The sequence below is a fragment of the Notothenia coriiceps genome, unplaced genomic scaffold (assembly GCF_000735185.1).
Source record: "Notothenia coriiceps isolate Sejong01 unplaced genomic scaffold, NC01 NC01_scaffold00025848, whole genome shotgun sequence".
Lineage (NCBI taxonomy): Eukaryota > Metazoa > Chordata > Actinopteri > Perciformes > Nototheniidae > Notothenia > Notothenia coriiceps.
In genome coordinates, this window is record NW_011358549.1 from 2,501 (window position 1) to 17,019 (window position 14,519).

At 41.5% G+C, this 14,519-nt stretch overlaps 1 protein-coding gene across 2 annotated transcripts; it reads left to right on the plus strand.

Annotated features, from left to right (window-relative positions):
• Positions 1-11,028: 11,028 nt before the first annotated feature.
• Positions 11,029-14,074, plus strand: LOC104956308 (intermediate filament protein ON3). 2 transcript variants are annotated; one of them, XM_010783782.1, is made up of 10 exons: positions 11,029-11,335; positions 11,457-11,665; positions 11,768-11,828; positions 11,959-12,054; positions 12,157-12,321; positions 12,529-12,654; positions 12,820-13,040; positions 13,596-13,642; positions 13,751-13,859; positions 13,928-14,074. In XM_010783782.1, the coding sequence occupies exons 1-9, from the start codon at positions 11,072-11,074 to the stop codon at positions 13,837-13,839; spliced, it is 1,278 nt and encodes a 425-aa protein (XP_010782084.1). In that variant the 5' UTR covers positions 11,029-11,071; the 3' UTR covers positions 13,840-13,859; positions 13,928-14,074. The 2 variants fall into 2 exon arrangements, with proteins under 2 accessions (XP_010782084.1, XP_010782083.1); XM_010783781.1 differs by having other exon boundaries at positions 13,751-14,074.
• The last annotated feature ends 445 nt before the right edge of the window (positions 14,075-14,519 follow it).

The following is a 14,519-nucleotide window of genomic DNA, read 5'->3' on the forward strand; positions in this document are numbered from 1 at the left end:
GCAGATCAGCAGGGTCAAGATATCGCTCCATCTCCCTTCCCTCCTCTGTCCCTTAATAAATAATATTTTGTGGACTTAAACCGCATGACAAGATCATCTTTTCTCTCCTGCTATTACCACATTCCACATGCCATGTCCAGGACTTAGCTGATCTTTTTAATGTGGGTATTAATAAAGAGAAATCAAGCCCATGGTTAACCAAGGACGGCAAAGTAGTTTGTTTTTATATCACAATGCACATTATTTTACTAAAAAAAGGGCTCAGTCTGATGTTAGCGTTTTCATCCATTGGTCGTGATAATCACTGAAATTGGTGCCTTTATTTTAATAATTCAGATTCTCCTAATTGTATCTTTTATATATTGCTGTTCTGTATATTTTTCCTCATTATGCCCATCTTTATTACTGCTTGTAATTGCGATTTCAGGAAATTAGAGGCCCAAATGTTGCCTTTTTCCAGATGGCCACACACTGATCACAGAAGAAGAAGAGGGAGGGACATGTGGTCTTACAGTGTGTGTGTGTGTGTGTGTGTGTGTGTGTGTGTGTGTGTGCGTGCGTGCGTGCGTGTAGGGTTGATCTTTGCAAATGCTGTCCTCTTGCAGACGGTCACAAACTCAGACTAAACAGGAAAACCACAAAGTTATAGACAGTTAATCCCCTACTTAGGCACACTTACACACACACACAAACACACACATAAACACACACACACAAACACACACTCAATGAAATCACCATGTCTGCTGAAGGTGATCCCTTTGCTCGAGACTGGAGGGGGGGTCCGCTAAATGTTCTCCCAGGAGGCCAACTGGGTTCTCTCTGCACTTATATTAGTTTTTCAGACCAGAATGTGGGGTAACATGCAACATACTGTAAGTCCATCTACATGTATAGTGAATAAATGTGGGAGGGCTTTAGAAATACAATATTGCCTTTACAGTCTCTATCTGGTTATATTTCCCTATCAAACCCTTTACTGGACAATTCTCTGTATGCCAAGTCTCACAAAAAAAACCAGGATAAGGACAATTCTAAGTATAATTTGAAACAATTTCTCCTTAGAACAAAAGCAGACTTCTTAATTTTAGCAATCAACGTCAATGGTCAGCTGGTGTTGGCAGATTTTATAGATGTAACCCGCTGATTAACTCTAAATGTGTGCATTGGTTAGACATTTGGCTGACATTTCCAGCTGATTCATTTAAAAATTGAAACCCTAAACAATTGTAACAACAGTAATGGATAAAACACAATAGTTTAACTACAGTGATTAGAAATTTAAAAAAAGATGACCTAAAATAAACCAAAAACAAGTGGTACCAAAGATAGGTCCTCGTGTACTTTGGCATATTGAGAAAAATCTCCAAAGCTCCAAAGCTGACTAAAAGTATGGTAATGGAGGTTTTGAACTCTCAAAACGACCTCTATTACCCATAAGCAGGAGCACTAGCATGATACTAATGTACGTTGAAATCAGAGTTCAGTGAGTTAAAGACCGCACAGCATAAAAACTTAAGCTTCAATGTGAATTGTAAATAAAGTACAGGAAGACAGGGTCATAGAGAGGAATGTTTATGCGCAATAACTCCTGGATAAGTGGTTGACGTGATTTAGCTGAGCTAGCCAGCAGTAAATCCATCCTGCAATGGACCTACTGCACTCACACACACACACACACACACACACACACACACACACACACTCACAGTCCATACCTGATGAGGCAGTGATGAGGACTTTGTTAAATCATCCACAAGCACCTCAGAGACCCAGCTGTGTGTGTGGTGGTGTATGATTTAAGTAGGAACTCATCGGGGCTAGCCTTGGTTAATACTTACAGTCCAGCCAGCAGCCAAGGCCACTGCCTCCAAACACACACACCTACAAATACACACACACACACACACACACACACACACACACACACACACACACACACACACACACACACACACACACACACACACACACACACACACACACACACACACAGTCTAGGGGATATGGGGGATATGTTGTTGTTGGTAATGAAAACATGCCAGTGAGTGGATTTACAGGAGAGAAAAACTTGACCTCTGGCCCTTAAAGAGATTTATCGTTGGTGGAGGATCTAATCCTCTCATAGCTACAATCACTACATTCTGCTCTCAAGCCTGTAACCATATAGAATAGAATCAAATCACATAGAAAAGAATAACAAATGTTATTTTCTTTGGAAAATCACTTTGGACATTTATCTCCTCACACTGCTGACTGCTCTGGATTTGAGTGTAAACGCGCCCTGGAGATAGAGTCAGGCTTCAGTGACTGCTCAGATTTAAGAGCATGTTCAATATGTGGCCTTCATGTTGAAGAAAAGCCAAACAATGACACAACTTGACCTCACAGAAGCTGAAGCTCTTCCATTGTATCTGAGCACAACACCTATACAACTGGTCACAGAAGAGATTACTGCTGTGCTGGACTACAGTGGCTATTCGGTTTAATCAACATGGTTTAAAGTCGCCTCACAGTTTTGGCATTGGGAAAAATTTAACTTCCAGATGGGGGAGGTAATAAAAAGTCTGTTAAAAGTTCCTAATGTCTGAATGGCCTGATGTAGTTTCTCTCCAAACCAATATCAACTGGCCAAAGAATCATGGTCATGCTAACTGAACCTGACGAAAGAGGACAAAATGACGTTGGCTCACGTATGTATTACGAATAGCTCACTTTATCATTTATATGTATGCATACAGCTTTAAAGGTGGGGTAGGTACGTTTGAGAAACCGGCTCGAGATACACTTTTTGTTATATTCCATGGAATGCTCTTAACATCCCGATAGCAATGAATATCTGAAGTGCTTTGACAACAAATACTTTAAAAAATGTCATCTGTGGAAGCCGTAGTATAACTGTAAAAAGCACGACCAATCATCTGAGCCGGCCCGGCTAAAGTAACTGGATGGCCTACCTGCCTGTCAGCCTTCCATCTGTGCACAAACTTATCTCGTGCCCTCATTGGTCATGTGCGCGTTCGTGTGCGTTGGAGGAGGGGCTCTGTAAGGAAGTGGCAGATTTGTTCCGGCTGTGTATTTTCAAATTCTAGCGCACTCGAGCTGGTTTCTCCAAAATTACCTACCCCACCTTTAAACGAAATGAGCGTGTGGATAATTGTGGAATAAAAGGAAAAACTACTTTTATTATGATGATTAAAAATGATTAATACTGCAGGTTCTGAAACAGCTAAACAAAATGCCATGTAATAAGCAGTGTTTTTCGCTTATGTATGTTGGACAATCTAAATGAACTGCTCTTTGAAAATGTTCAATATCTGAAGTCATGTCAGGCTTTTACAAGTTAAATTACATTATCGACACAAAGGCTTATTAGGGTTTGGGATGGAAGCATTTATATGTGACTGTAACCTAATAGACTATGTATTTTTGCATGTACTGTCAGGATAATTAGAGTAACATTGTATATAGATTTGCTAAAAAAATCCATTAAATCTGAATTTAAGTTTGATGTTTACACACCGTCAAATTATGCTTCTCACAGGAACTCCATTGCAAATGAGTTTGTGACATGTTTAAGATTTAATGCTCCAGAACAGCAACTTAAATCTTGAGTAGATATTATTTTGACTATTGAAAAAGATCAAGAATGAAGGATACATCTCCACTTTATTTATTCTGAAATGGTAGATTAACTAATTCTTGTACATTAATGCAGGAGAATAATAGAACGTCGGTGAGTATTATTTAGTAGCATAGCATTCTGAGTGTTATTCTTGTACTGCAAGCCAAGTTGTAAGATGAAGTGTAACCAAGTTGTTTGATACATATATATATATAAAACATGATGATGTCTTGAAACTGATGTAAATGTTGTGAGAGGATACGATGGAGACAGAAGCAGAAGGAGAGTCTGACTGTGATGACTAGAGGCCGGGCTATGTGCGTATAGGACTGTATTTGTGCATTTTGTTCATGTGTTTATGTAGATGTAAATGTGAGTGTGCAACATTTCCCATCTTAAATGTGTTATGTCCTTGTCAGGTCAGGAAATAACATCATTCTCTAGATGCGGCTGGTGGGGTCACAAGGGATTGTGGGTAATTGGAAATCCAGATGGACGTGCATGAGCTTCCAGGAAGAAACGGTTACCAAGGAGATTGAAACTGAACACACAGGCCACAACGTTAATATAGCTCATCTCCGTCTGTGCACCTTTCTTACTCTCTTATTTTTCCAATTCACTTTGATTTTCCATATCATCCCCCGTCTCATGGTCTTCCTCCTCTGTTTTCCACCTCAGTTGACTTGTGAATGATACAGGGAGAGACAGGAAACAGTGTACTATTGGCTGAAGAGCTGAGTGGGTGTATCCGACGGGACCAATCAACAAAGTATGTAGAAAAGGAACAGCCAGTTATCATGAGTAATATCAACCGTACACACACAGATAATAAATGTCAGTTGTCTTCTCTCGGGAACGACTTCTTCACAGGACGAGGAGAGTTACCATCACAGAGACTGATGGAGGCTCCACTGACGGCCATTAGTCTCTCCGTTAGTTAGAGATGTAGTTGGCAGTGCTTAGATCTTAAGATCAGTTCCAACAGCTTTACAGTCTGTTGACAGCAGACTAAGCCAACAATCGGAAAGTCGACATGGATAACATCATTACAGGCCAACAAAAACACAACACAGATGTTCAGACCTGGTTTGCTTACAGGGTTTGAACACAAGTCTACTGAAAAAAGGACTGTTTTAGAGAATTTTACATTTGTGAAATAAGAATTTAATTCACTTTTATGGGTATCATGTGCTAAAAATAAATATTTCATAGGGAAGGAATGACCATGACATCAAAACATCCTATTACTGCCACGATACAGAGGGTCTTTTCAGTGTTTTATCCACTTTAGAGAGAAATTAGCCTAATAAATGCCTGATTTGTTCGGAATTTATGTCAAAACGTTTGTCCTTTCCTCGATTGTTGGATCTCAAATAACATGATGATAGGCATCCAGGAAATTGGCAAAACTAAGTAAGTAAATTAAGGGTGGTTTTTTTTTTTTAAAGCTTTGTCTAAAAGGAGGCCCCAACAATAAAACTGGACTGTCAAACTGCAAAATTACTCTTTCTTGGCTTGATTGTTAAATAGTGATGATCCTATAGGCATGGAGAAATTGAGCGCAACTAAAGGCCCTGACACACCAAAGAACACGTCCCGACGGACCCGATTGTTCTGTCGCCTCACGTCTCCTGCGTCTTGGCCAAAAAAATCGCACTGGAACACACCGCAAAGACTTCAGCTGACGGCCAAGTAGCACGTAGGAACTGCGCATGCGTGAGTGGCGAAAACATGTTTAGTGCGGTACTGGAAATGAAAAATAATAGCCGTCTGTGTGGGCCTTCTTCACTTCCGTTTCGCTTCTCATGCACTGATTCGCTAAGCTGAACAGCCAATCAGTGATTTATTTGCCGGCGCCAAGGAGGTGTCGGTACTGCCGAAAAGGCCGAAAAAGTCACGACGTGCGGACTAACACCACCTGAGTAGGAGCGACAGGAGGCTCATCCGACGGCCCGACATCTATCATGCGGCCGAAATCGGCCCGGTGTGCCGGCCTTAGGAACCCCGGATCCCATAAGAGGCGAAGTCCCGCCCATACTACTTCCGATCCATAGGAACCTATTTTCGGAAAATTATGTATTGAAGCAATGGAAGAAAAACGTATGCTTTCGATCCCGTTTGATTGTGGGCCACGAACTACCATATGATGTTGTCATTATTAAAAAATAATTTCCAGCTCAAAAAAGTCACAGTTTGTCGTACAAACTGTTGAAAGAATAAGACAATGAAAAATACGCACTAGAAAGACATCACAAATCCCAAATCCCGGTCCCGCATGCTGGCTCTTTATGGAACCCGCTAATCCCTTGTGTGTATGTACACGCTCTCCAACATGCCCAGACTTGAGTGATTTTCACCTCGTTAATACGTTTTCGCCTCCATTCGAAAAAAGAAGTTACACATGTGGCCAACGTGAACGGCCGTCTTGGTGTGTGTGCGAGACGGGAGAGGTAGTTCATTGAGCGTTCACAACAAAAAAGTGTTACTTCACAGTTTACCCACATTCTTTTTTGTTTTTAAATTTGAAGGGACATAAACATCCATCGTGGTCAATTCGTCGGCAACAATTAAACGGAATCGAAAGAATAATCTTTCTCATCCCCATGTCTTCAATACATATATTTTTCCGAAATAAAGGCCGCATGGAGCTTCCCACCCGGAAAGGGAGGGACTTCGCTCTCTATACAGTATTTTAACTATATTTTAATACAATCGGTATTCGAGATGGAGTTTGCACCGTGGAGTTAAGAGGTTCTCACACACAGCATTAAATGATGGCTGTGGATTTGACAGAGATCCAGCTACATGTTGCTGACTCAATCGTTTCGGACCGGCAACACTGATGACACACGGAGCTAGCTATTAAGCGCCCTCAGGCTACTCCGCCTAACGCCGCTCAGGCTACGCAACGCTCTGGCACTGGAATGTTCAGTAGATCGAGCGGCAGCTGAAATGTGTGTTGACAATATAGGAATCCATTATAGTGTTGTGTGGAGCTTAATAGACCAGTATGTATAAGTAAGTGTGTGGGCCCAGTGTTTCTATGACAAATCAAATCTCTAAGCCTTACAAGAAGGGCAACTTGCAGGTTTTTTTAACTACATTTCTATCGTTTAACCTCGGGCCTGAAAAATTACGATTAAGTGAATGCAGGATCGATAATGTTTTTACAAGACATAAGGCAGGAATTAAAAAATGGAAATGAGCCGTCTTTGAGCTCTGCTTACTAAAACTGTTTTTTTTAAAGCGTCATAGCGTCAACCCGTCATATTACGCACATGGCAGCCAACCTTCTTGGACTCCTTCTGCCCTGGCCCAATCCGCGGTATAGTTTGTAGTTGGTTTGAGCGGTTGTGATTTAGTGAGCTGGTATTTTTTCGGTAATTTACATTGCATTTCACATTTGTCAATCATGGTGATGTCCTGTCAGTGTCAGGACATTGAGTCAGCAGTTTCCCTAACAGGAAAAGACCGTCTAGCTTTCAGTCCCTGGATGTGTTGTGGCGAGGTGGCAGGCACAGCACATACAGCACTCATCCACAGCTGAAGCCTATCAAAACAAAACGTTTATCTGGAAACCGTACTTACGTATTATTTCTCTCTCTCGCCGCCCCCTCCCGGTAGCCTACACTGTGCACCGTAAAACGTAGTGGTGAGTTGCAGTAGGTAACGCGAGATAGAAGTTTTACGGCTGATACTTGCGCATTAGTTCCTATTATGGACTCAGTATACACAGTCCTGCCAGTAACGTTACGCATATTATCAATGCTACTTTTAGTTATCAGCCTGATATATGATTGCCTAACTTACCAGGTTGTGTTGTGTGTGACGTTAGGGCTAAGCATTAACTGTAGGCTAAACGCCGGTCATATCACCAAGACAGACTGCTCTGTTCTCCACTGGTCTCCAGCAACCCAAAGCTCCATTTCTCCTCGCACGATGGGCCGTTATTTCTCTAATCCTTGGCTAGCTCCTGGTCTCTTTGACGCCTTAGGCAGGCTCATGAATCTATAATTAATATGCATTGAATATTTATTTTCCAACCTCTTCTGGTGTCAAAACTAGGCATTGTGATCGCATGTTTATTACTACGTTAAGACGAGCCGGCCGCCTCTCCCCCATGTTAAGCGTCACACCGCGGGGGGCTTTTTTTTATGGCGGAAGTAAAAAATGTCTTACAAAAAACGATGCAGATGTTCACTGTAGTGTATATTTCTGTATATCTTTTTGAAAATCTACTCATTTTCCTACACATTTATTCCAGCGTGGTGTGTCTAAGCCGGCGCAAGTTGCCTCAAATTTTAAATATAATTGTATTTCAAGATGTTTGTTTGGCATTTAGGCCTCCTTTATAGGGGGGCAGCCCATTGAGTTCATGTTGCCTCGTTTAGTCCAGTATGAGAGATTGTCGAGGCAAGAGACATTGAAACAGAGGGAATCAAAACTATGTGGGAGCGAATAAAGAGAAGTAGTTGCCATGAAGAGAAGAGTATGACATAAGTAAACCACGGCAGCAGCAATTGACTACAATGCTCTTTCAATGTGTTTGTTCTCAAGTGAACGTTAGTATGTATGGATTCAGCGCATGCTCCGTCTGCACCTGCATATGTGTGTGTGTGTGTGTGTGTGTGTGTGTGTGTGTGTGTGTTGTGTGTGTGTGTGTGTGTGTGTGTGTGTGGTGTGTTGTGTGGGTGATGGAGTATATAGCTTCATTACAGTGGCGTACAGACAAACTGGCTTCCCTGGATAGAGCATTGATTGTCAACCAATGGATTCTCACTGTTACCAAAGCCTAAATAGCTTGGGGGTAATGGGGTACATGTTAATGAATGGGCCCCTATGGGGAGGAGAAGAGGTAATAGGAAAGGATGTAGGTAGAGGAATGAGGGACAGAAACATGTGAATAAATGAATTGGGCCCGCAAAAAAGCAGAAAAGAGGAAGACGAAGAAGAGAAACAAAATATCAGAGGTCATAGCAGGAGGAGAAGAGAATGACATTGTGAAGGGGCAGCAAAAGGAGAGGAATTGATCTGTTTTCTGAAAAGGTAAATAAAGCTGCAAGGATAAATCCATTAAAGGTGGGCGTAAGGTAATTTGGAGAAAACCAGCTCGAGTGGCGGCTAGAGATTTGAAAATATCACAACGCGGCAAAAAAATCTGCGCACTTCGCTTCAGAGCCGCGCTCCTCCAACACACACGAACGCGTCCATGACCAATGAGGGCCACGAGATTAAGTTTGTGGCCAGATGGAAGCGCTACCAGGCCAGGTAGGCATCCAGTTATTTTAGGCCGGGCCGGCTCAGATGATTGGTCGTCCCGCTTTTACAGCGCCACGGCCATTCCAAGATGAAATTTTTTTAATGGATTTTTTGTGCCAACAGCACTTTCAGATATTCCATTGCTATGCGGGATGTTAAGAGCATTCATGAATATTAAACCCAAAAAAGTGGAATCCCTTTTCGAGCGGTTTCTCAATAGCCTACCTACCGCCACCTTTAATCCTATGAACAGAAAAATAAGTGCGAAACGTTTTTTTTCGCATCCCTTTAAAACATGACTTGCTGCTTTCTTTGACACGAATGGCTGAATATCTTTGGTTGTTAGACTGTGGAAAAACATTTCATTTTTACGAACCTTTATAACCGTTTTAATCCAAAGAAAATAATTAATTGATATTGACCAATAATCCGTTACAGGCCTTTACCAAGGGAAATGGAGGGAGATAAAACAGATAGACGAGATAAAAATAAAGGGATGAAAAACGGAAGGAGAGGACGTAAAAATATATAGTGGGGGATAACAAGAAGCAAAGAAAGAATGAAGACAAACAGAGGAAGAGAAGGGGTGATAAGATCACATGTGGGTTTGAAAGGGGGCTGCTATTTTACCAATCTACAGCTATACGGTTTCAAAAGGTTTCAAAAGGAAGGAAGTCGTTAGCTAATGGAATAGCCGCTAAAAATGAGGCCATTAGCCTCATGTTAAGGCTGATTCCGCCTCATTTTGAGCTCTTGATTCCTCCAGCTCACCAGCCTGGGCTTGAGCCGGCCCAGCTTGTACACAGACCTGCTGCTCTAGCAATACACTCCCACACACCACACACCACACACACACGGCAGAGAAGACTAGGGAAAATGGCCTGAGAAAAAAAATGTCCTGTCGCAGTGGCGGCCTGCTCTGTTCNCTTAACGTCATGATTAATACACCCTCAACATATTATTTGCACCCTGATTATTCCCAACCGCTGTCATTCTTACAATAGCATAAATACTTTCGGCGCTCTCGCTAACTCCCCTATCTTTTCAGGCGGAGCCGAGGACCCGACCAGCACCTGCCAGACGACATTCCAATCAATACGGTTTTAACCAGTTAATAAATACTACCTCAATAATTAGTATAAATTATATAAAATGTGCAAATATGCCATGTCAAACTGTACTGTGCAAATCACGCTAATAAAGTGCAAAACTGCAAGGCCCGAAGCCGTCAGTCCACAGTGACAAAGTTACCTTCGTCACAGTCCCCAACATACAGTACAGACAAAACGTTTCACATTGTGTCAGCATGTTTGTAACAGTTCCAACAGGTATTTTAACGGTTAACACGAAGAAAAGGTTGATAACTGATGTGATAACAAATGTTATCATATTTATATAATCTCAGGAAGTTAACTAAAAGCTTTGTGATAAGGCTCTCACAAAACTAGTACATCTGATAAGGTACATGTTCTAGATATTTGTGTACAGATGATTGTTGTCCCCTTTTTTGGAGAACCTTATCAATTGACATTTGCCATTTAGCAGATAATGTCACCTTTTGGTGAAAGGAAAGCACTAGAAAAATACAACTTTATTTAGTAAAGCACAGGTCAAGAAGAGCTCCATAAGAGTATACATTCTTATACATCAGACCATAAAACGGTAAAAAAATAACACAATAAAAAGCGGCACAACACAGACAACTCCGGACAGCACGAGGTGAGCCAAATGCCATTCATCTGTTTCCTCTTGTGCTGCAATGGAATCTCATTTGGACACAAAGCCAATGTAATTAATTATTCAGATTACACACGCTTTAAACCTTTATCAGTAAAGATTTTGGTTCTTCAATACTTCTTGAATCACATTTCTTCTTTTTAATTTAGCAAGTACCCAGTGCTTTCCTCCAGAAACCCTTTCATTATTATTCAAATGCTGCACACCTGAAACCGAGGAGCAGGCTTGAATTCCAGCGTAGCTGTAACAATGCAACTTTGACTGAGGGGGTAGATGGGAGAACAGGTGGTATGTGACAAACTGGTTTACCAACATTGGGAAGCCGCATAACTTCCTTTTCACGCCACACCCACACCTGCCTATAAAGAACCCAAAAGATGAGAGGATCAACAAACAGAGCTCAACCACCACCGAACCTCTCCATCCCCTCCAGCAGTGACATCTTCAACCATGAGTATGAGAAGCAAGCGCAGCAGCCGTCCAGGACTAGGCACGTCCTCAGGGGGCTTCAGCAGCATGTCCATGGGATCCTACTCCATCCCCAGGATGAGCAGCGGGGATTATCAAGGGGCTTCCATTAAAGCCGTGACCGTCAACAAGAGCCTGCTCACCCCGATAAACGTTGACATCGACCCCAACATCCAAGTGGTTCGCAACAAGGAGAAAGAGCAGATCAAGGGTCTCAACAATCGTTTTGTCACATTCATTGATAAGGTAAGAGAACATTTCTCCTCAACTCTTGCTGAGGGATTTTGAATGTCAGATTTAATCCAACAATTATATTATCACTACAAAAGATGTTTGATTTGGAGGGTATTTTCTAATTGTTCCACAGGTGAGGCACCTGGAGCAGCAGAACAAAATGATGGAGACCAAGTGGAATATGATGAAGGGACAGACCTCCGCCTCCTCTTCTGTTGAACCCATGCTGAAGTCCTACATCGCCAGCCTGCAGCAGCACCTGGACTTTCTCAACAATGACAAACACAGACTGGACATGGAGAACAATGTCATGCACAAAAGTGTGAACGACAGCAAGTCAAAGTAAGTGCGAAAGAAAATGAACTTCTTTTTAATTTTGAGATTTAAGACGTGTTCTGATGTGCAAGCTTTGCATGATTAATCCAATATACTGGGGTTTTTCAGGTATGAGGATGAGGTCAACAAAAGGAATGATGCGGAGAATGACTTTGTCCTGATCAAAAAGGTAAAGTATGCAGTCCTGATGGCTATGAGAGATAATTATTTTCTTAACGTGTAAAAAAGGTTTTTGTAAAAACACAGGAAAAGCTTAAACACTAAGAAAAGTGTGTTTTTTATTTTCTGGCTTCCCGCAGGATGTGGACGCAGGCTATATGTCCAAGGTGGATCTACATGACAAGGTGTCTATGATGAGTGATGAAGTCAACTTCCTCAAGGCTATGTATGACCAGGTACGCAAACGCAACATTTTTCAAATATAAGGAAAAATGTGCAGCTTGTTGTGTTCTGGATTTTCTCTTCATACCGTTGCTGTATGTATTTGTTTTTAAAAGGAGCTGTGTGAGCTGCAGGACGGCCTGAAGATGACCTCTGTGGTGGTGCAGATGGACAACTCCCGAGCTCTGAACATGGATCAGATCGTGGCAGACGTCAAGGCTCAGTATGAGGACATTGCTGGTCGCAGTCGTCAAGAAGCTGAAAACTGGCAAAAGAGCAAGGTAAAAAACTACAAATAATGAATAATCATTTATATCATGAAATCTGTAGTAAAAACCAGTTTCTCAAACGAGAAACATGAATGGGTTCAGCAGTAAGCTAAAGCTCGTAAATCTACTAGAAGACCCTGTTTTTTTTACAGGTACCGCCCTTGTCAAACCTGATAATTACTGATCTCACGTCCTCTGTTTGTTATCTGCTGTCACCAGTTTGACCAGATCACAGCCACAGCCGACCAGTATGGCAGTGATCTGCGCAGTTCCAAGGGGGAAATATCTGAGCTCAATCGAATGATCAGCCGCCTGCAGAATGAGATCCTGGCTGTAAAGTCACAGGTGAGTGAAAGGTTTATAGAGTGTCTGGTATGTTATGAGTCAAAAGCGACTACATTTGTAGTTTAGTCTTACAGTTTGACGGTAATGCTTCCGTTGAGCCTTACATTTTATTTTCTGAAAGGTGTAATTCAATTCCGACACCATCCGTTCCTGAAATGTTTTCAGCTTGCCAACGTTGAGGGCCAGGTAACTGAAGCTGAGCGGCGCGGGGAGGGGGCCGTGCAGGATGCCAAGGCTCGCATCGAGGACCTGGAGCGGGCTCTGCAGAGGGCAAAGCATGACATGGCTCTGCAGCTCAGAGAGTACCAGGAGCTCATGAATGTCAAGCTGGGCCTGGACATAGAGATCTCCACCTACAGGAAACTGCTGGAGGGAGAGGAGGAAAGGTGAGTGGTATTGGTAGATCTTAACACTGTCAAGTTCTCATCACATGATATCTGGATATGGTTGAAGGGCAAATAAGGTTTCCGATGGGGGCATTTTTTTTAAATTAAATTGATTTTCAGCCTTGTAATAAACTTCATTATTGGACACAAGATGAAGAGTTACAAAAAGATCACGGTTGTGCAGCATACCCATTCCACATTTTTTTTTTCCTTGTCAAAACCTGTTGCCCACAATTATTTCAAGTAAACTCGACCACCAACAGTTTGGTCTGCTTTTTTCAAGTTGTTCAGCTGAGCCACATTTGCAAACCTAACAATCCAGTTGGTTTTCCTCCATGAAGTCTCTGGTATTTAATGGTTGGTGACACCCGCAGTTGTAGTTACGGTTTTCCCCCAACAAGTGGCAACAATGAGCTTATTTCACATTTGAAAACAAACTGTAAACAGACTTTTTTTTTTTTTTAATGTAGTGAATTCCCGTTAAAAAACAATTATATTCAACATCAGGGATAGCATTTTTATGTATTTATCCAATTTCTGCTTTCTCACTCATAGAATTGGACAGGACTCTATTGTGAACATCCAAACTGTGCAAAACCAAAGTAAGTACTTTTATACTAGAGATTTTTAGCATTTGTATCAGAATTATTATGACTGTCTGTAATGTGTGTGACTGTAAGTAACATTTTCCACCATCCTCTCCACAACAGCCGTCCATGTTGACAACCCCAGGCCACGAAGGCAAAGTGCAATCCTCATCAAGACAGTGGAGACCCAAGACATATCAACATGGAACTAATGCAGAAAAAACCTACAATATATTAATAATAATAATAATGCATTTTATTTATATAGCGCTTTTCACGACTCAAAGACGCTTATGCATTTATTAGCATGCTGGATCCCCTTGACCATTTAACTCGAACCTTTGCATTAATCTCATTGTAACCTACATTGAGACAGCTGCACCAACTTGCCATTACTTCCCCTCCCATTGAATGAAACATGAATGACCACTTCCAGTTTTTTTAATAAAGATGTGCTCAGTTGCATGATAATGTGTCCTTCTTTTTGTTGGGTAGTAATTCATTGCAGTGTATTTGGTTAGTCTCTTCTTCAAATCTTCATTAAAACATGATAAAAAAAGTCAGCAGTAGCTGACTTGTGTCACATCATAGAAAATGCATATCATGTCCTTCCAAAAAGAGGAAATACAGCTTACTCTAAGAAGCTGCAGACAATATCAGACTGAGCTCTGACCAGAATAAACCAGTTTTAAACAACTTAATGGCTGTTGGGCATAACATATTCATAAGTACAAAAGTAAAAGTACTCATTATTGAAAAGGGACCATTTAAGATATTTGCATTATAATGTTGTATGTATTTTTGCATTTAAGCTGGTAAGGGTGGGGTTCATTTAAGGACTCTATAATATAAAACTGGTAGCTTAATAATCTATTAATACTCTCTTTGGATA